The sequence below is a fragment of the Eretmochelys imbricata genome, chromosome 2, assembly GCF_965152235.1.
Source record: "Eretmochelys imbricata isolate rEreImb1 chromosome 2, rEreImb1.hap1, whole genome shotgun sequence".
NCBI classification, from domain to species: Eukaryota; Metazoa; Chordata; order Testudines; family Cheloniidae; genus Eretmochelys; species Eretmochelys imbricata.
In genome coordinates this window covers 268,790,449-268,810,744 of record NC_135573.1, presented here as the reverse complement: position 1 = coordinate 268,810,744, position 20,296 = coordinate 268,790,449, and the positions used below count along the sequence as shown (strand labels likewise).

Below are 20,296 nucleotides of genomic sequence, written 5' to 3'. Positions count from 1 at the left end.
GGCTCATGAGCTCAGTTGGGCAGGGACTGTCCAATGGGGCCCTGATCGCTGTCTGGGGCACGCAGCAGAAATTGCTCGTCACGCTCGTGGATTTGGTTGGTTACCCCTAGCTCCTGGCTGAGGGGGGCTTGGTGCCAGGCCTGGTGGGCAGCAGGGGAGCGTCTCTGTGTTGCCAGGGTGCACTGACTGCTGGTGGTGCCTTCTCCTGCCCATCCTGGGGATTAGCTCTGCCAGGCGTTGCACCCTCCACGGGTGGTATCTTCACCCTGCAGCTCCTCCCTCGCTCCAGGAACTGCAGCCACCTCTTCCGGACTCGGCCCTCTGGCCAGGTCACTACGTAGTTCCCCTTCTGGGGGTTACCCAAAGTCCTTCCACACAGCCAGTCCCAGGCAGTCCTCTCCGACACTGTCCTGATGGTGCCACTTCCCCAGCAACCGGTAGGGAAACCAGGGCCATTCACTAATCCCGGGGCTCTGCACCTTGTAACCGGTCTGCTGTCCCTTGCTCTTCCTACAGCTTCTGGTCCCCCTCTTCCCTGGGTGAACCAGCTCTAACTTCCTCAGAGGGAGTCACTGTAAGTGCTTCTCCCTGGGAGTGACTGCAGCCCCCTTCTGCTGCCAGCTTTCTGGCTTTATAAACCCAGCCCAGCTCCTCCCTCAGCTGGGCTTCATCAGTAAGTTAGGCCTTAGCATCCCCTGGCTCTTCTCCAGATGTGGTCTACAGGTTAATTGGTCTAATTTACCCCTTCAGCCCTTGTGTGGGGTGGGCACAGCCGATGCTCTCCATCCACGAGCTGAGGGGGGAGGCAGCTGAGCTCCATAGTTAGGAGACTGGCGGGGCCGGTGGTACAATCGGCCATCCAAGTCCTGGAGATAGGGGAGGGAAACTATCTGGCTGCATTTCTGACAGGGGAGGGGACCTTGCCCAGCCTGGGCTGTGAGGGGAGAGCTGCTTTCTGCCCACAGTGCTGGCCAAGGCCCCCAGGGAGACCCTTGAGGGGGAAGCCAGGGACACAGACCCTGCAGCTTGCTCCGCCTGGTCACTCCTTGAAGCCTGCAGGGGCAGCAGTCATTGCAAACACCTCAGCAGGGGCGCAGAGCTGAGGGCAAGAGGTGGGCAAAGGCAGCCTTGGGGGCACGGCTGGGAACCAGACAGATGCAGGACTGAGCAGATGGGTAGCCAGGAATTGGGAGCAAAGCTCAGAGTCTCCCTCAAGAAAACTCCACAGCATGGGGAGCCACCCACCCACCACAAAGCTGAGCAAAATCAAGGGGCAATTCTGGGGTGGGGCTGGCGCCAGGCTGAAGTACCCATTGCCATGGACACAGGAGTAAGGCACTGCAGCCCAGTGACCAGGCCTGCCCAAAGTTTGGAGCTGGGCCTTTGCATGTGCCCTGGCCACTCTGGGGCTGCAGAGTCCCTAAAGATCAGCCGTGGGCACGGGCACGATAAAGCTCTCTCAGCTCGGTGGGTGTATTGCTGGGGGAGGGGGACAGGTTCTGGACCAGCCCTGCTGTCCTTGCCTGTCTGCTCTTCCTTGTCCCTCCACTCTCCCACTGCATCATAAAATCATAGATGATCAGGGTTGGAAGGGACCTCAGGAGGTCATCTAATCCAACCCCCTGCTCAAAGCAGGACCAATCCCCGATTTTTGCCCTAGATCCCAAATGGCCCCCTCAAGGATTGAACTCACAACCCTGGGTTTAGCAGGCCAATGCTCAAACCACTGAGCTATCCCTCCCCCACATCGCTCTCTGTCGCTGTTTCTGTCCCGACACCTCCTTTGGGTAGGGCAGGAGAGACACCTGTGCCCCATGTTGGGGGCCCCAGCAGATGCTGTTAGGGGGTAGGTGGCCGTGCATAGGTCAGTACTCACTAGCCAAACTACACAACTAACCAGGAAACAAGTCAAGCGCCCACCTGCGAATGAGTGGCCTACACACCTAGCCCTGGTCTACACTAGGACTTTAGGTCGAATTTAACAGCTTTAAATCGATGTAAACCTGCACCTGTCCACACAATGAAGCCCTTTATTTCGACTTAAAGGGCTCTTAAAATCGATTTCCTTACTCCACCCCTGACAAGTGGATTAGCGCTTAAATCGGCCTTGCCGGGTCGAATTTGGGGTACTGTGGACACAATTCGACAGTATTGGCCTCTGGGAGCTACCCCAGAGTGCTCTATTGTGACTGCTCTGGACAGCACTCTCAACTCAGATGCACGATTGTTTGCCGTTGCTCTGACGCAGGGAGGGGCGACTGACGACACGGCTTACAGGGTTGGCTTACAGGGAGCTAAAATCAACAAAGGGGGTGGCTTTACATCAAGGAGTATTTCAGGCAGGACTTCACGGAGGGTTCCAATAAGAAATGGTGCACCTAAGTTATTGTTCTTATTGGAACAAGGAGGTTAGTCTGGCCTCTGATTGATACATGGCTAGATTTACCTCGCTGCACCTTCTCTGTGAGTGACTGCAGTGTGACCTAGAGGAATGAGTCCCCTAGACGGGGGGTGGGGGTTTGCAAATGAGTACAAAACAAATCTTGTTTTGATACACTCCATCTATCTTTTACATCTTTGGCTGGCAGCAGACGGTACAGAAGGACTGCATGCCATCCACATCTCATGGCTGCTCGGCAGAAGATGATGCAATAGGACTGCTAGCAATCCGTATCACCTGCCTGCTCACCATAAGATGGTTCAATAGGACTGACTACAGGACTAAAGAGAATGACTTGATCAAGTCACTCCAAATTTAGTCCCTGCGCCCATGTCTGCCCAGGCGCTCCTGATCAACCTCCCACAGGAGACCAGGAGCACCTCGGAAATGACGATGACGGCTACCAGTCCTATTGCACCGTCTGCTGCCACAAGGCAATGGGTTGCTGCTGCGTAGCAATGCAGTACAGCGTCTGCCAGCGCCCAGGAGACATATGGTGACGGTTACCTGAGCGGGCTCCATGCTTGCCGTGGTATGGCGTCTGCACAGGTAACTCAGGAAAAAAGGCGTGAAACGATTGTCTGCCCTTGCTTTCACGGAGGGAGGGAGGGAACGGGGGCCTGACGATATGTACCCAGAACCACCCGCGACAATGTTTTAGCCCCATCAGGCATTGGGATCTCAACCCAGAATTCCAATGGGCAGCGGAGACTGCGGGAACTGTGGGATAGCTACCCACAGTGCAACGCTCCGGCAGTCGACGCTGGCCTCGGTCCTGTGGAAGCGCTCCGCCGAGTTACTGCACTTAGAGCATTTTCTGTGGGGACACACACACTCGAATATATAAAATCGATTTCTAAAAAACCGACTTCTATAAATTCGACCTAATTTCGTAGTGTAGACATACCCCTAGTGAGGGTTCCTTCCTCTCACCCAGCCCCTAGCTCCCGGCCCTGGGCTCTGCTAATGAACACAGCGTGCATGGAGAGCCAGACCTTAGCCCTCTCTCCTGCTGGCTGGGAGGCCAGACTTATGTGGGCCTCTCCCACAGAGCCCTGAACCCAGCCCCTCTCCTGTGGCAGACAAAGAGGAAGCTTCCTATTTCCTCCCATTATCCGGGAAGCATCAGGATAAACTGCAGAGGAGACGGGAGTGTGGAGGCAAAGGGAACCCACCAGTTACGTTAATCCAAGCCTTCCGAGTGGGTCGAGCTACAGGAAGCCGCTAACAGCTCCAGCCACGCTGCAGCAGCATGCTCCATTGATGACTGCCAGCGACTGGGCATATTGGTTAGACGAGCACTCTCCACCCGAATGCCTCTCATCGCCCACCCCTGCTCACTTCCTCGGGCATTCCCTCTGGTGGTTTTGTTGTTTTCTTATCAGAACAATGCCACTAAAAGGGAAATGTAAGTAACTATTTATGGAGGCTTCTGCTCCACCCTCTTCTCTGCATCCAGCAGTCTCAGGGAAGGACGGTGAGACATGGCCATGCTGGAGCTGCCATCTCTAGGCCTGGGGTGAGGGGTGCAGAGGTGTGGGGATGGGGAGACCTGGTACAGAAACAGAATAAAACCAAACTCCGACACCCTGCCTGACCAGTCCTGGGAAGGGTGTACAGGATTTTGGTTTTATTCCGACTAGAGCCAACTTTTATTATGACTTTAGAAACTTAGATCCAGTTGGGCAAATCTTTTCCCCCTGTGAGCTACAGGCTGCTCTGAGCAGGTTCATTTCCCTCTGAGCCTCAGGGGGGCTGGCGTTGTGATGGGGGCACAATGCTCTATTTCAGCCCCATTGCAGGGTGGGATGATACCAAGATGGGACAAGGCCTGATCCCTGCCGTGGGCCCACACTCCGCATTTGGACGTTTTACCGCCACAAGGTCATCGGTAACAAAGCCCCATGCTACAGCTCCGATCTAGCCTAGACCAATCATGCACAAACCCACATGGGTGGGTGTGACCAGACCAGAACCCTGCTCTCTCAGCTCCCGACACAGAGGTCTCTACCCTGGCTAGCACCAGCCCCTGTGTCAGAGGGCTGTGGTTCAGTGAGTATGGACTTTGCAGAGTGAGGGACTTGGGGGCACACACACCGCGCACAGTGCAGCTGGAGCTCACGGGCTTCGCTGGGCACTTGAACTCCCTTTCACCTTCCCGTCTTGAGTGCCACATCTCAGACAGGATTCCAGTTCCTCCCGCAGACAGGCAGCTCCTCTTACGGCTTCCAAACCCTGGCTCACCCACCTGCCCATTCCATAGCTAAGCTTTTTCCATCCTGCGACGCACTGAGCTGACTCCAGATTTACTCACTTGTGTAGGGGGGAAACCCCCCCAGTTCCTGAGCCGTAAAGGGCTGAGGCCTGTATTCCGAGTAAGAAACTGTGGTTCAACACCCAGTGTTGTCCAAAGGGATCCATCTTTGCCCTGAGCATTTCACTGGTCATGTTTAATAGCGAATGGAAGAGAGGCTAAGCCATGGAAATGTGGGGTGACGAGCCTGAGCCTGTCACATCTGCAAGACACTGCAACATCCCCTGCAGCCTGCAGGAGGGGTGAAAGGAAATCAACAGTAACCCAAAGAGGCCTTTGTACAGTGTGTGAGAAAAACCAAGTGTCTGACACATCCTGTTCAGCACAGAATTTCTGCCATGCCAGCCTTACAGACCAAAGGGAAAGGATTGTAAACGGCATTCTTTGTATGGGAGGTCTCTGGCCTTGCACTTCAGTGGAAATGGAGAATGCTTCACTGGAAACCATCCAACCCATCTGACAGATCAACACTCACAATTTAAAATATATATTTGCGTCCAAGAAATTCCAGGGCATTTTACTGGAGAGAGATATTACAAAGAGGCAAACCCCCCCACCCCATCCGGCACTTGGCCCCCTTCTCTCCTCCCCTCCCTCAGAACCCGGCTCCTGCCACTGGAGCCCTTGGCTGTTCCCAGGGACCCTCCCCACCCCCAGCACCTGCAGACTGGGCCCAGGGCAGTGATTTCAAAGCTCCTGGCACATTCTCCATGCCCACTGTTTGCCTCTGGGACTGGGGCTGGGTTTGGCTGGAGTTTGGGGGGAAGGGCTCCATCTCTCACTTGACAAAGCCCTGGCTGGGATGATTTAGTTGGGGATTGGTCCTGCTCTGAGTAGGGGGTTGGACTAGATGACCTCCTGAGGTCCCTTCCAACCCTGATAGTCTATGATTCTATGACACTGCAGGCTTCAAGACAATGGGCATACGGGGTGTGAAGAGGGCTGAGTGATAATTGGGAGCTTCTTAGGAATGCTTTATTAGATGCTAAATGCTCCCCACAGTTCTGCAATCATGTATGAAGGCTTCTTAAGTTAAAAAAGAGTAACATCCTAGTTAAGAGGGGAAGTCAAATTAGCAATTAAAAATAAAAATATAATATATAACAAATGGAAAAATGGGGAATTTGATAGCAATGAATACAAACCAATTGTTAAGAAAATGCAGATAATGGATAAGGGAAGCTCAGCATAGCAGTGAAAAAAATCTATGGCCAGTGCAGTTAAGGACAAAAAGAAGGAATTCATTAGGTATACCAGAAACAAATTAAATCCTAACAATGGTATAAGTCCAGTACTAGGTCAGGATGCTAAAATAGACAATCCTGATGCAGAAAAGGCAGAGGTATTGAATCAATATTTCTGTTCTGTATTTGGAATCATAGAATCATAGAATATCAGGGTTGGAAGGCAATGAAGCGTGATGACGTATTCGTACCTCATAGTGATAAGGACAACTTCCTTCTATTCCAACAGGAATCCTGCAGGTTGTTAAACAGCAACAGCTAAAGTTAATTTTTTATTTGGTGGGACCGGATAACTCATACCCAAGCATATGAAAAAAATGGGTTGAGGAGCTCTCTGAACCACTGACGTTGATTTTTAACAACTATGGACTACCCAGGAAGTTCCAGAGGACTGGGAAAAATGCTATTGTTGTGCAAATATTTAAAAAAATTAAATGATGCCAAACTGGATGAGCTGAGTGACTCTAGACCAGTTAGCCTGACTATGATGCTGGGCAAAGTCCTGGCAAGGCTGCTCTGGGATGCAGTCAGCAAAGACTGAAAGGATGGCAGCGTGACTAAGGACAATCAACGTGGTTTTATGGAACACAGGTCTTGTCACACACATTTTACATCACTTTTTGATGAGATTACAAGTTTGGTTGACAAAGATAACTGATGACATAATGTAGCTGTGACCTCTGCATGGCTTTTGTCTGAATCCCATATGACATTTTGTTAAAAAAGCTAGCACTATACAAAATCCATGTTACCCGTATCAAATGGATTAAAAGTTGGCTACCTGAGAGATCACAAATGTAATAGCAAATGAGAATCATCGTCCTTGGGGGTGTTTCTCCTGGGATCTGGTTTGTCCCAATGCTATTCAATACCTTTCTCAAGCTTCTGGAAGAACAGAGAAAACCTTTGCTGGTAACATTTGCAGGTGATGCCACAGACATTGGCAGAGTGGTCAGTCATGATGGGCACACGTCAGTTATACAGACCGAGCTGGAGCACTTGGTAAGGGGGGCTCATTGGACTAGTCATTAATTCATTCTCTCGCTCTAGCCCAGTGACTGTTCCACTATGGATAAATGCTTAATTGTCACTGGGTCGGAGACAGAGTGACTCTGTATGTAGTCCAGTGCTCAGGGCACACCCCTGGGCTGAGTTAGACCCAGGGTCCAGCCCCCCGCTCTAGTAGCTGGGTCATTATTTATCCACAGTGGAAAAGCATCACAGGAGAGACTGTCGGAGCCCCACATCAGGCCATAGCTCAGTGGTTAGGGCATGCTTGGGACAGCCCCGTTCAAAGCCTTTCTCCTCCTCCGATGGAGGGGGAAACTGATCCTGCGTGAGAGCTCTAATTAATGGCAGTATTGCCAACCCCAAACGGTCAAAAATCATGAGTCAGGCTCACCAAAACTCACGAGATTGGCTTTAAAAGCGGGAGATTCCGTAAAAAATAATAGATTTGGCATTCTTTTGATTTGCCTTTTGCTTGTTGAGCCCTTAGGGTGCACGGGGGTCACATTTTGAAGCTTTCTTTACAGCCAGGAGGGGTAGAAACTTACTTGTTCTTTAAGAATGAAGGCTGAAATCATCAGAGATCCACGTGACGCAAGGAGCTGGGGCTTTAAGGAAAACAGGCGTTGTGACAGCAGAGCAGAGGCTCCAAAAACAGAAATAAATAAAACATGGCACTAAGCCCCTTATCTTCCCCCAGCATGGACTGGCCTGTCCCAGCCTGGCGGGCACGGCTAGTGGGGGCTCCCCGAGGCCTGAGACTGCGCTGCAGGGCTGGCACACAGGGAGAAACCACTCGAGATGGCCCCAAGGGTACGTTAGACCCAGTCAAGCAACCAGGGGCCAGAGCGGTGCAGCCAGCTTGGCCTTCCCTGAACCTTGCCCTCAGCCCTCTGGAAGAGGAGACATACACCTGTGTCGTCTGTACCCCGGGCCGGAGCAGTGACAGGGCAGCCAGTCTGCCTCCATTCTCCTGCCCTGGGGGGCAGTGGGGACAGAGGGAGGCCAGGCTGGGCGGGGGTGTGTGTCTGGGGTGGGGTGGTAGAGGCACGACCAGCAGCAGGTGAAGGGGTCCTGGATTTGGGGGTCTCGCTAATCCAGGAGAGAGGGGTGGGGTGGGCTGGGTCTGAGAGCTGCCCCTGACTCTGGCAGCTCTCAGACCCAGCCCAGGAGGGGGATCCCCTCTTGACCTAGCCTCACCTGGGCACCTGGAGTTATGGCCGTTTGGCTCTTTGGGGCGGGCACTGGGCAGACAGCCTGGCCCTGCATCACTGCCAGCCCCACAAACTCATGGCAACAGGGCCCATCGAGCACCTACCCGGGACCCTGATCCCACAACTGCCAGGGGTGAGCCCACGCTCCCCTCAGGCAGGAGACGAGAGGCAGATGGGGGGGGGTCAGTCCGCGCTCCCCTCGGGGGGAGGGGCTGGAGAGGCAGTTGGGGGGTCAGTCCGCGCTCCCCTCGGGGGGGGGCTGGAGAGGCAGTTGGGGGGTCGGTCCGCGCTCCCCTCGGGGGGGGCGGGAGAGGCAGTTGGGGGGGTCGGTCCGCACTCCCCTCAGGCAGGAGTTGAGAGGCAGTTGGGGAGGTCGGTTCGCGCTCCCCTGAGGCAGGGAAGGGGGAGAGGCAGTTGGGGGGGTCGGTCCGCGCTCCCCTCGGGGGGGGCTGGAGAGGCAGTTGGGGGGGTCGGTCCGCGCTCCCCTCGGGGGGGGCGGGAGAGGCAGTTGGGGGGGGGTCGGTCCGCGGTCCCCTCAGGCGGGAGTTGAGAGGCAGTTTGGGGGAGGTCGGTTCGCGCTCCCCTGAGGCAGGGAAGGGGGAGAGGCAGTTGGGGGGGTTGGTCCGCGCTCCCCTCGGGGGGGGGCTGGAGAGGCAGTTGGGGGGGTCGGTCCGCGCTCCCCTCGGGGGGGGCTGGAGAGGCAGTTGGGGGGGGTCGGTCCGCGCTCCCCTCGGGTGGGGCTGGAGAGGCAGTTGGGGGGTCGGTCCGCGCTCCCCTCAGGGGGGGGCTGGAGAGGCAGTTGGGGGGTCGGTCCGCGCTCCCCTCGGGTGGGGCTGGAGAGGCAGTTGGGGGGTCGGTCCACGCTCCCCTCGGGGGGGGGGGCTGGAGAGGCAGTTGGGGGGTCGGTCCGCGCTCCCCTCGGGGGGGGGCGGGAGAGGCAGTTGGGGGGTCGGTCCGCGCTCCCCTCAGGCGGGAGTTGAGAGGCAGTTTGGGGGAGGTCGGTTCGCGCTCCCCTGAGGCAGGGAAGGGGGAGAGGCAGTTGGGGGGGTTGGTCCGTGCTCCCCTCGGGGGGGGCTGGAGAGGCAGTTGGGGGGGTCGGTCCGCGCTCCCCTCGGGGGGGGCTGGAGAGGCAGTTGGGGGGTCGGTCCGCGCTCCCCTCGGGGGGGGGGCTGGAGAGGCAGTTGGGGGGGTCAGTCCGCGCTCCCCTCGGGGGGGGGCGGGAGAGGCAGTTGGGGGGGGGTCGGTCCGCGCTCCCCTCAGGCGGGAGTTGAGAGGCAGTTTGGGGGAGGTCGGTTCGCGCTCCCCTGAGGCAGGGAAGGGGGAGAGGCAGTTGGGGGGGTTGGTCCGTGCTCCCCTCGGGGGGGGCTGGAGAGGCAGTTGGGGGGGTCGGTCCGCGCTCCCCTCGGGTGGGGCTGGAGAGGCAGTTGGGGGGTCGGTCCGCGCTCCCCTCGGGGGGGGGGCTGGAGAGGCAGTTGGGGGGTCGGTCCGCGCTCCCCTCGGGGGGGGCGGGAGAGGCAGTTGGGGGTTCGGTCCGCGCTCCCCTCAGGCGGGAGTTGAGAGGCAGTTTGGGGGAGGTCGGTTCGCGCTCCCCTGAGGCAGGGAAGGGGGAGAGGCAGTTGGGGGGGTTGGTCCGCGCTCCCCTTGGGGGGGGCTGGAGAGGCAGTTGGGGGGGTCGGTCCGCGCTCCCCTCGGGGGGGGCTGGAGAGGCAGTTGGGGGGTCGGTCCGCGCTCCCCTCGGGGGGGGGGCTGGAGAGGCAGTTGGGGGGGTCGGTCCGCGCTCCCCTCGGGGGGGGGGCGGGAGAGGCAGTTGGGGGGGGTTGGTCCGCGCTCCCCTCGGGGGGGTCTGGAGAGGCAGTTGGGGGGGTCGGTCCGCGCTCCCCTCGGGGGGGTCTGGAGAGGCAGTTGGGGGGGTCGGTCCGCGCTCCCCTCGGGGGGGGGCGGGAGAGGCAGTTGGGGGGTCGGTCCGCGCTCCCCTCAGGCGGGAGTTGAGAGGCAGTTTGGGGGAGGTCGGTTCGCGCTCCCCTGAGGCAGGGAAGGGGGAGAGGCAGTTGGGGGGGTCGGTCCGCGCTCCCCTCAGGCAGGCCCCACCCCGGGGAAGGGAGCTGTCCATCGCCTCTGCGGTGCCTTCCGCCACCCCCCCAACCCGAAGAGGCGAACGGGGCGGCCATTTTGAGAGAGGGCAATGGACGTCGAGCCCCTTGCAAACAATGGGAGATGGCGGCCATCTTTACTACTGGCAGGGCGAGGGCGGGATCCGCAGGCCCTGGCGGTGGGTCGCTGCTGCCGGGTAAGGGGAGGGGGCGGCTCTGTGCTGCGGGGGGGACCCCGGGTTCCCCCCGGCAGCCGGCGCCCAAAGGGACGGGGGCTGAGGCCAGAACAAAGGCTGGGAATGGGGCGGGGGCTGCAGGGGGCGTCTTGGCCGCAATGACCCACGGCAGGGAGCGCGGGGCTCTGGGGAGTGGGGCGGGGGCTCGGCAGGGGGCACGGGGCTCTGGGGAGCGGGGCGGGGGCTCGGCGGGGGGCACGGGGCTCTGGGGAGCGGGGCGGGGTCTCGGCAGGGGGCACGGGGCTCTGGGGAGCGGGGCGGGGGCTCGGCAGGGGGCGCGGGGCTCTGGGGAGCGGGGCGGGGGCTCGGCAGGGGGCACGGGGCCATGGGGAGCGGGGCGGGGGCTGGGCGGGGGGCACGGGGCCATGGGGAGCGGGGCGGGGGCTCGGCGGGGGGCACGGGGCCATGGGGAGCGGGGCGGGGGCTCGGCGGGGGGCACGGGGCTCTGGGGAGCGGGGCGGGGGCTTGGCGGGGGGCACGGGGCTCGGGGGAGCGGGGCGGGGGCTCTGCAGGGGGCGTGGGGCCGTGGGGCGGGGGCTCTGCAGGGGGCACGGGGCTCTGGGGAGTGGGGCGGGGGCTCGGTGGGGGGCACGGGGCTCTGGGGAGCGGGGCGGGGGCTCGGCGGGGGGCCATGGGGAGCGGGGCGGGGGCTCGGCACGGGGCTCTGGGGAGTGGGGCGGGGGCTCGGCAGGGGGCACGGGGCTCTGGGGAGCGGGGCGGGGGCTCGGCAGGGGGCGCGGGGCTCTGGGGAGCGGGGCTCTGGGGAGCGGGGCGGGGGCTCGGCAGGGGGCGCGGGGCCATGGGGAGCGGGGCGGGGGCTTGGCGGGGGGCACGGGGCCATGGGGAGCGGGGCGGGGGCTGGGCGGGGGGCACGGGGCCATGGGGAGCGGGGCTGGGCGGGGGGCGCGGGGCGGGGGCTGGGCGGGGGGCACGGGGCCATGGGGAGCGGGGCGGGGGCTGGGCGGGGGGCACGGGGCTCTGGGGAGCGGGGCGGGGGCTCGGCGGGGGGCACGGGGCTCTGGGGAGCGGGGCGGGGGCTCGGCGGGGGGCACGGGGCTCGGGGGAGCGGGGCGAGGGCTCTGCAGGGGGCGTGGGGCCGTGGGGCGGGGGCTCTGCAGGGGGCACGGGGCTCTGGGGAGTGGGGCGGGGGCTCGGTGGGGGGCACGGGGCTCTGGGGAGCGGGGCGGGGGCTCGGCGGGGGGCCATGGGGAGCGGGGCGGGGGCTCGGCAGGGGGCACGGGGCTCTGGGGAGCGGGGCGGGGGCTCGGCAGGGGGCGCGGGGCTCTGGGGAGCGGGGCGGGGGCTCGGCAGGGGGCGCGGGGCTCGGGGGAGCGGGGCGGGGGCTCTGCAGGGGGCGTGGGGCCGTGGGGCGGGGGCTCTGCAGGGGGCACGGGGCTCTGGGGAGTGGGGCGGGGGCTCGGTGGGGGGCACGGGGCTCTGGGGAGCGGGGCGGGGGCTCGGCGGGGGGCCATGGGGAGCGGGGCGGGGGCTCGGCAGGGGGCGCTGGGCCATGGGGAGCGGGGTGGGGGCTCGGCAGGGGGCACGGGGCTCTGGGGAGCGGGGGGGGGCTCGGCAGGGGGCACGGGGCTCTGGGGAGTGGGGCGGGGGCTCGGCAGGGGGCGTGGGGCCGTGGGGAGCGGGGGGGGGGCTCTGCAGGGGGCGTGGGGCCGTGGGGAGCGGGGCGGGGGCTCGGCAGGGGGCACGGGGCTCTGGGGAGCGGGGCGGGGGCTCGGCGGGGGGCACGGGGCCATGGGGAGCGGGGCGGGGCCTCGGCGAGGGGCTCTGGGGAGTGGGGTGGGGGCTCGGCGGGGGGCTTTGGGGGGCTCGGCAGGGGGCACAGGGCTCTGGGGAGCGGGGCGGGGGCTCTGCAGGGGGCGTGGGGGAGTGGGGCGGGGGCTCGGCGGGGGGCTCTGGGGAGTGGGGTGGGGGCTCGGCAGGGGGCGGGGGGCTTTGGGGGTCTCGGCAGGGGGCACAGGGCTCTGGGGAGTGGGGCGGGGGCTCTGCAGGGGGCGTGGGGCCGTGGGGAGCGGGGGGGGGGCTCTGCAGGGGGCGTGGGGCCGTGGGGAGCGGGGCGGGGGCTCGGCAGGGGGCACGGGGCTCTGGGGAGCGGGGCGGGGCCTCGGCGGGGGGCTCTGGGGAGTGGGGTGGGGGCTCGGCAGGGGGCGGGGGGCTTTGGGGGGCTCGGCAGGGGGCACAGGGCTCTGGGGAGCGGGGCGGGGGCTCTGCAGGGGGCGTGGGGTCGTGGGGAGTGGGGCGGGGGCTCGGCGGGGGGCACGGGGCTCTGGGGAGCGGGGCGGGGGCTCAGCGGGGGGCTCTGGGGAGCGGGGTGGGGGCTCGGCAGGGCGTGCGCTCCCCTGTGTAGGTGCTGTGCTGCTGCCCCCCATGGTGGGGCGCTGGGCTGCTGGAGGCTCTATCTTTCAGCTGCAAGACCCAGGCTTGTCTCTTCGGGAGGCTCTTTTCTAAGCCTGCGGAGAATTAATCCCGGCGTCCCAGCTCAGCTAATTACAATGGTCCTGATCCTGCAAGCTGCTGAGCTCCCATTGCAACCAGCGTGAAGCCCGGCTGCCTTGCTCCTGCGGGACCGCACCTGTTCTGTCTGTCTTAGGCTGTTGAGCAGAGCTGGGGGAGTAGAAAGGCTGCTGGGTTGCTCCCCAGGGCATTTCAGTGGCAGTTCCCCACAGATTTGTGAAGCATGGGGGGGCGGGGGGGAGGCCAGGCCTCTGCACAAATAACCCATAGACATCTTTAAGGTTGGTGGGCTACTCCCAGCCTGCTCCCCCTCTCTCCTCTCCAGCCCTGAGGCTCCTGCCTGGCAGATCCACTAAATCAGGAGTTCTCAAACTTTATTGCCCCGCGACCCCTTTCTGACAAGAAAAATTACTTCACAACCCCAGGAGGGTGGAACAAAGCCTGAGTCTGCCTGATTCCCACTGCCCCAGTGTGGGAGCCAAAGCCCGAACCCCACTGCCTTGGGCAGGGAAGGGGTCAAAGCTGAAGCCCAAGGGCTTCAGTCCCAGCCAGGGGGCCTGTAACCTGAACCCCGCTGTCCAGGCTTGAATCGCTCAGGCTTCGGCTTCGGCCCTGAGCAGTGGTCTAAGCCAGCCCTGGTGGTTGTGACCCAGTTTGAGGACTGCTACACTAGACAAAAAAGCAACCGGGGCAGAGAAGCTAGAGCCCTTCTCTGTGCTGCTCACTGCTGCACCCCCCAGGTCAGACCCATGTCCCTGTGGACTCCCCAGCTCAGCTTGGGAGGCGAGCGGGGAACAGCATTTGGGAGCAGAAGGACTGTGCATGTTTGGGGAGGGGCATGGACAGAGGAGGGCACCACATGGCTTTGGGGTGGGGGAGTGGATGTTTTGCGGGGGAGAGAGTACCGGCAGGTGTGCGAGGGAGCAGGTTCAGGGGAGGTGCTGGCGGGGTTAGAGAGGCAGCACAAGGCAGGGCAGTGTGAGAGTGTGTGTGTGAGAAACACAGCAACCTGGTGGATGGGGACAAGCGTGGATTCAGGGGAGGTGTCGATTTTCATGGGGTGATGGGGAGAGACTGGGAGAATAAACCACAGAAGAGCTGAGTGGGGAGGAGAGACCGTGAGCGGGAGAACCTGGGGAGAAGAGACCCATCCCAGTTGACAAGTCCGAGAGCAGCCAGCATCTGTCCCAGTGGAGCCGGGCGCCGCTTAGCTCTGCCACTGTTGTAATTCTTTAGAATCAGGCTGGTTACCCTGGTGTGTTTGCAGGAGCTGGGCTGGTAACCTATCATTTAAATCTGCTTCTGTACCAAATGACTGGAGGGTAGTTAATATGATGCCAATTTTTAAAAGGGCTCCAGGGGTGATCCCGGCAATTACAGTACTGGGCAAACTAGTTTGAACAATATTGTCAGAGATACAGATGAACAGAATTTGTTGGGGAAGAGTCAATGTGGTTTTTGTAAAGGGAAATCACGCCTCACCGATCTACTAGAATTCTCTGAAGGGGTCAACAAGCAGGTGGACAAGGGGATCCAGTGGATATAGTGTATTTAGATTTTCAGAAAGCCTTTGACAAGGTCCCTCATCAAAGACTCTTAAGCAAAATAAGCTGTCATGGGATAAAAGGGAAGGTCCTCATGGTTTGGCAACTGGTTAAAAGATAGGAAACGAAGGGTAGGAATAAATTGTCAGTTTTCAGAATGGAGAGAGGTAAATAGTGGTGTTCCCCAGGGATCTGTACTAGGTCCAGTCCTATTTAACATATTCATAAATGATCTGGAAAAAGGGGTAAACAGTGAGGTGGCAAAATTTGCAGATGATACAAAACTACTCAAGATAGTTAAGTCCCAGGCAGACTGCAAAGAGCTACAAAAGGATCTTTCAAAACTGGGTGACTGGGCAACAAAATGGCAGATGAAATTCAGTGCTGATAAATGCAAAGTAATACAAATTGGAAAACATAATCCCAACTCTACATATAAAACGATGGGGTCTAAATTAGCTGTTACCACTCAAGACAGAGATCTTGGAGTCATTGTGGATAGTTCTCTGAAAACATCCACTCAATGTGCAGCGACAGTCAAAAATGCAAACAGAATGCTGGGAATCATTAAGAAAGGAAGAGAGAATAAGACAAAAAATATCATATTGCCTCTATATAAATCCATGGCAGACCCACATCTTGAATACTGCATGCAGATGTGGTCGCCTCGTCTCAAAAAAGATATATTGGAATTGGAAAAGGTTCAGAAAAGGGCAACAAAAATGATTAGGGGTATGAAATGGCTTCCATATGAGGAGCGATTAATAAGACTGGGATTTTTCAGCTTGGAAAAGAGACGACTAAGGATATGATAGAGGTCTATGAAATCATGACTGGTGTGGAGAAAGTAAATAAGGAAGTGCTATTTACTCCTCATAACACAAGAACTAGGGGTCACCAAATGAAATTAATAGGCAGCAGGTTTAAAACAAACAAAAGGAAGTATTTTTTCACACGACTCACGGTCAACCTGTGGAACTCCTTGCCAGAGGATGTTGTGAAGGCCAAGACTATAACAGGGTTAAAAAAAAAAAATCAGATAAGTTCATGGAGGATAGGTCCATCAATGGCTATTAGCCAGGATGGGCAGGGATGGTGTCCCTAGCCTCTATTTGCCAGAAGCTGGGAATGAGCAACAGGGGATGGATCATTCCCTCTTAAGTACCTGGCATTGGCCACTGTTGGAAGACAGGATACTGGGCTAGATGGACCCTTGGTCTGACCCAGTGTGGCTGTTGTTATGTGCTTCAGCCTGACTTGGCAGCGACGGGCAGCTTCTCTCCTTGGGCTGCTTTGTAGGGTTCTGAGCTTCCTTTCTGCTGTTGTAGGTCCAGAACTGGTGGAGTCTCCATCTTCCCCAGCATTGTGTCCCTGGGCGTGTCCTGAGAAGCTGGGCTCCCAGCTCCGGATGCATGGGCCTGGCCTGGACACCCAGAGCCCCTGTTGCAGAGACCCCAGGCAGGGGCCCCCACACTGCCTCACCCAGAACAAGTGGGTAACAGCACGAGCTGTAGTTTCCTGTGGACAGACACCGCTGGACAGACAGCAGGATGGGGGCAGCCAGGTGGAGAGGCTGAGGAGCCATTGAGGTCTTAGGAATGAACTGATTTCACGGTGTCCTTTGTGAGCAGACTGGCTACCTACCTGGAAATCAATGAGCAGCTGCGGCCGATGGCCTCCTGCCCCTAGAACCCAGCCTCTGGTGCATTCTTGGTAGTCCCGAGGCCGTTCTGACAGCCTACCCGAGCCACCAGTGCAGCTTTGAGCTCTGCGCTCGCGGACAGGACTCTGCCTCTCCCTGGCTTGGGAGGCATCGCCCTACCTTGGGTCTGCAGCACCTGGCTCAGCCACTGTCAACGAGCGCGTCTCCTGTTGAGGGGGAGGAGAGGGCCTGGCTGGGCGTGGCGAGTAAGAGCCAGGGTGACACCACTTGCCTCGCCAGCTGCCCAGTTGACCCTGGGTGTTTCCATCACTGAACCAGCTCCTTTTCGCTAGGCATGTTGCCGGTAAAGAAAAGCAAGCTGCGGAAGCGGAGGACAGTTGGCAGCTCGGCCATGCTGAGCCCTGGCGTGTGTGCCACTTTACCGCGGGCCGTAGCAGAGCGTGCCGTGGGCGCTTTCCCCTTCGCCATAGCCGGCACTGCCGATGCCCATCTCCGCCATCTGCCTCTGGGCTCCGACCACGAGCATGTCCCCGAGATCGAGATCAAGCTGGAGTTTAGTGACGAGGAGGAGGAGGGTCATGAGGGCAGCAAGCTGGGATTCGTGGCAGCCTGTGGGGAAGGGAGCCATGAGAAGAGGAAAGCAGAGCTGGCCCCCCAAGGTGCGGGCAGCCAGCCTCAAGTCACGGCCGGCTGGCAACCCCCTTCCTCCATGCTGGATGTAGACAAGGCTGTCCTGGAGGGATGGGCAGCAAATCGCACCACACCTCCGGCCTTTGGTCTCCCTGTCCGCACCCGGCGCCGCAAGACCACCTCCGAGGTCTGGCAGTTCTTCTCCCCGGACGCCAGCGACCCCTGCCGGGCCGTCTGCACCCTGTGCCAGGCTAGCATTGGGCGCGGCAAGTTGAGGGGCCACTGCAACACCACCGCCCTCAAGCGCCATCTGGAGGGCAAGCACCCGCTGGAGTGGGGGCAGAGGAAGAGAGCAGGGGGCGGGGCCCAGGAGGAGGAGGAGAATGAGGAGGAGGAGGAAGAGCAGATGGTGAAGGGGTTTCCCTTGCAGGACACTGTGTTTGGCACCAGCCATGCTTTGTGTTCCCACACCCAAGCCCTCAGCAGCGCGCCCCCCCAAGTGCCCCAGGGTGCCCCCCGCTTCCCATATGTGATCAGCGACTCCAGTGAGGAAGAGGAGGAGGAGGAGGGGCAGGGAAGGGCAGGCACCACAGTCACTGATTCCTCCCCAGAGTCCAGCGAGGAGGAAAGCCGTGAGAGTAGCAAGCTGCTGCCCCAGGACAGGGGGATGGGCAGGAAGGGCAGGGTCCAAGCAGGGCACTGCAAGCCAGACCTGGCCACACCCTACCTGGAGGTGCTAGTGGGCCAGGGGCTCCCCAAGTCCGGGCAGCTCAGCCGCCCCAACCACCCGCTGGTGCCACCAGGCACGAAGCGCCGCAAGTCCACCTCGGCCGTCTGGCAGTTCTTTTACATCGACTGCAGCAATGTGTGCCGGGCTGTCTGCACCCTGTGCCAGGTCAGCGTTAGCCGTGGCAAACTGGGCAGCCACTTCGGCACCTCGGCCCTCATGCGCCACCTGGAGGGCAAGCATCCGCTGGAGTGGGGGCGGGGGAGGGCTGCTGGCGCCCCTGCCACTCCTCCCGGCAGCACCCGGTCCGAGAGGCTGAGCCTGGGGCCGGCGGAGGACGAGGAGCCCGTGGAGGACCTGTCTCTCACCTCGCCCATAGCGTCGGACCCCCTGAGATTGCCCTGCATCAGCACTGGCGGGGCCCCAGTTCCCTTGTGTGACAGCTGGCAGAGCGAGGCGCCTCCTGAAGGCAAGGCGGACGAAGCCCTGCCCACCTCAGCTGCCCTGCTGCTCCCAAGCAGGAACCAAGCCGGCCTGGCTAAGCGGTGCGAGGATGTGCCCGGCAAATACACCTCCAACCACCCGCAAGCGCAGGCCTGGAACCGCAGCATTGCCGAGCTGCTCTGCGGCATGGCCCTGCCCTGCTCCTTCGTCTCGGCCAAGCCCTTCCACCAGTTCATGGCGCAGGCTGACCCGCGCTACCATGTCCCCTCGCCGGCCTTCTTCTCCCACAAGGCAGTGCCCCAGCTGCGCCAGGCTGTCGGCCTGCGCCTGGCCCTGGAGCTGCAGCAGGCCAGTGTCAGCCGGGTGCACCTCAGTGCCCGCACGTGGGCCCAGGGGCCGGCAGGGGCGTACCTGGCGCTGGCAGCCCACTGGCTGGCATCCCGCTCGGAGTCAGGCCAGCCCCGGCCCTGCAGCCGGCGCAGGCGGGCGGTGCTGTGCGTGCGGGCTCTGCAGGAGGAGCAGGCGTTGGGTGGCGTGCAGCAGGTGTTGGCTGAGCAGCTCCAGCTGTGGCTGGCCCAGAACTCCCTGAGCCCCGGCTTCCTGGTCTCGGGCGGCAGCCCTGGCGTGGAGCGGGCCGCGAAGGACGGTGGCCACACTCACATCCCCTGCTTCGCTCACTGCCTGAGCCAGCTGGTGCTGGGCTTCCTGCGGCTCCACCGCAGCATCGAGGGCACGCTGGGGGCGGCCCGCGCCATCTGCGCCCACTTCGCCCGCTCCCCGGAGGCCAGGAGGGGGCTGGCGGAGCTGCAGCGGCAGCACGGCTTGGCCCCGCGCCGGCTGAAGCAGGAGGCCACGGCGAGCTGGGCCTCCACCTACTACATGCTGGAGCGGCTGCTGGCGCTGCAGCCGGCCGTACAGGAGTACGTGGGCAAGTGCCAGGTGGGCGAGGCTGGCCTGGCCCTGAGCGCCCCCCAGTGGACGCTGATGCGCAGCCTGGTGGAGCTGCTGCAGCCCTTCGAGATGGCCGTGCGGGAGGCGAGCGCGGCCGAGGCCTCACTGAGCCAGGTGCTGCCGCAGGTGCGCTACCTGCACATCTTCCTGCAGCAGATCCGCCTGCGCTTCGAGAGCCAGGCCGGGGAGGGGGCCGGCTCCGCCGTGCGCCTGGCCGAGAGCCTGGCCCTGCAGCTCTCCAGCGAGCCCCGGCTCAGCGAGATGTTCCACCGCCAGGAGTACGTGCTGGCCACGCTGCTCGACCCCCGCTTCAAGGGCAGGATGGATGCCATCCTGCCGCTGGGCTCCGACCTCGACCACTGGAAGCAGCTGCTGGTCCGGAAGGTCAAGGAGCTCCTGGCCTCACCCAGCGGCTGCCCTTCCTCCCCCTGGAACGCCCAGCCGGGCAAGGCCTTCTGCGTGGACACGGCCCTGCAGCCCCTGGAGGCAGAGCTGGGGCCAGGGGAGCCCCATCAGGACAGGGGGCTGAGTGGGATGGGCTCTGCGGTGCCTCCACTGATCCAGAAGGAGAAGACGCTGACTGAGCACCTGGAGAGCGTGGGGCTGCTGGCCTCTGAGGGCCGTGGGGCCTCCCTCCCCACCGAGAGCCACTTGGCCTGTGTGATGGTGGAGAGGTATCTGCGCGACAACCAGACCATCGGGGCCCGGGAGGACCCGCTGGGGTACTGGGAGAAGCGGCACTGGCTGTGGCCGGCCTTGGCCAAGCTGGCCATGCTCTACCTGTCCTGCCCGCCCTCGGGGGCCTTCTCGGAGCGCATCTTCACTGCCCCAGACAGCCCCTTCTCCGAGAGGCGTCCCCCGCAGGAGGAGAGTGCGGAGCACCTCGTCTTTCTGAGAGCCAACCTGGGGAACTTCCCCGACTACCGCCCACCGCCCCTCATCTGCTCGGAGAACGACAGCGCGGGCAGCAGCAGCGGGGAGGAGGGGACCCGGCCGGCTTAGAGACTGTCTCCGAGGTACAGGCAGCGGGGCACCTGCCCGTCTCTGGGGTACGCCAAGCCGGGTGCATGGCGCTGGGCGGCCACTGGGCCGTTATGGGGCAAAGATGGCTGAAGGGAGAGGGTACAGCTACCCTATGGGCCCTGCTGCTTTTGGTGTGGCTCCTAACCATGGGCCGTTTGGTCTCAATTGCTATAAAGAGGACAATGACCGGTGTGACGAAGCGGGACTGTTCTTAATGTTTCCTCTGAATAGTGTGGGGGTGCCTCAGTTTCCCCTAGGCAGTTCTTAAGTGTCTAGGTGGTGGGGTAAGGGTGTATGAT

General features: G+C 61.4%; 2 protein-coding genes across 4 annotated transcripts in view; one reads left to right on the top strand and one right to left on the bottom strand.

Annotated features, from left to right (window-relative positions):
• The window catches only part of LOC144260047 (uncharacterized), a 317,403-nt gene that overhangs the window by 219,190 nt on the left and 77,917 nt on the right, over positions 1-20,296 (bottom strand). The gene's annotated exons all lie outside the window — the stretch shown is intronic.
• LRRC61 (leucine rich repeat containing 61) overlaps positions 10,466-20,296 on the top strand; it is a 31,462-nt gene continuing 21,631 nt past the window's right edge. Inside the window, exons 1-2 of one of the 3 annotated variants that reach the window (XR_013344990.1) lie at positions 10,467-10,507; positions 15,888-16,105. Coding sequence is in view for 1 of the 3 variants with exons in the window: in XM_077808535.1 (XP_077664661.1) it covers positions 16,557-19,976 (3,420 nt within the window). In the remaining 2 variants the exon portion in view is untranslated. The other 2 variants (XM_077808537.1, XM_077808535.1) reach the window with 2 other exon arrangements.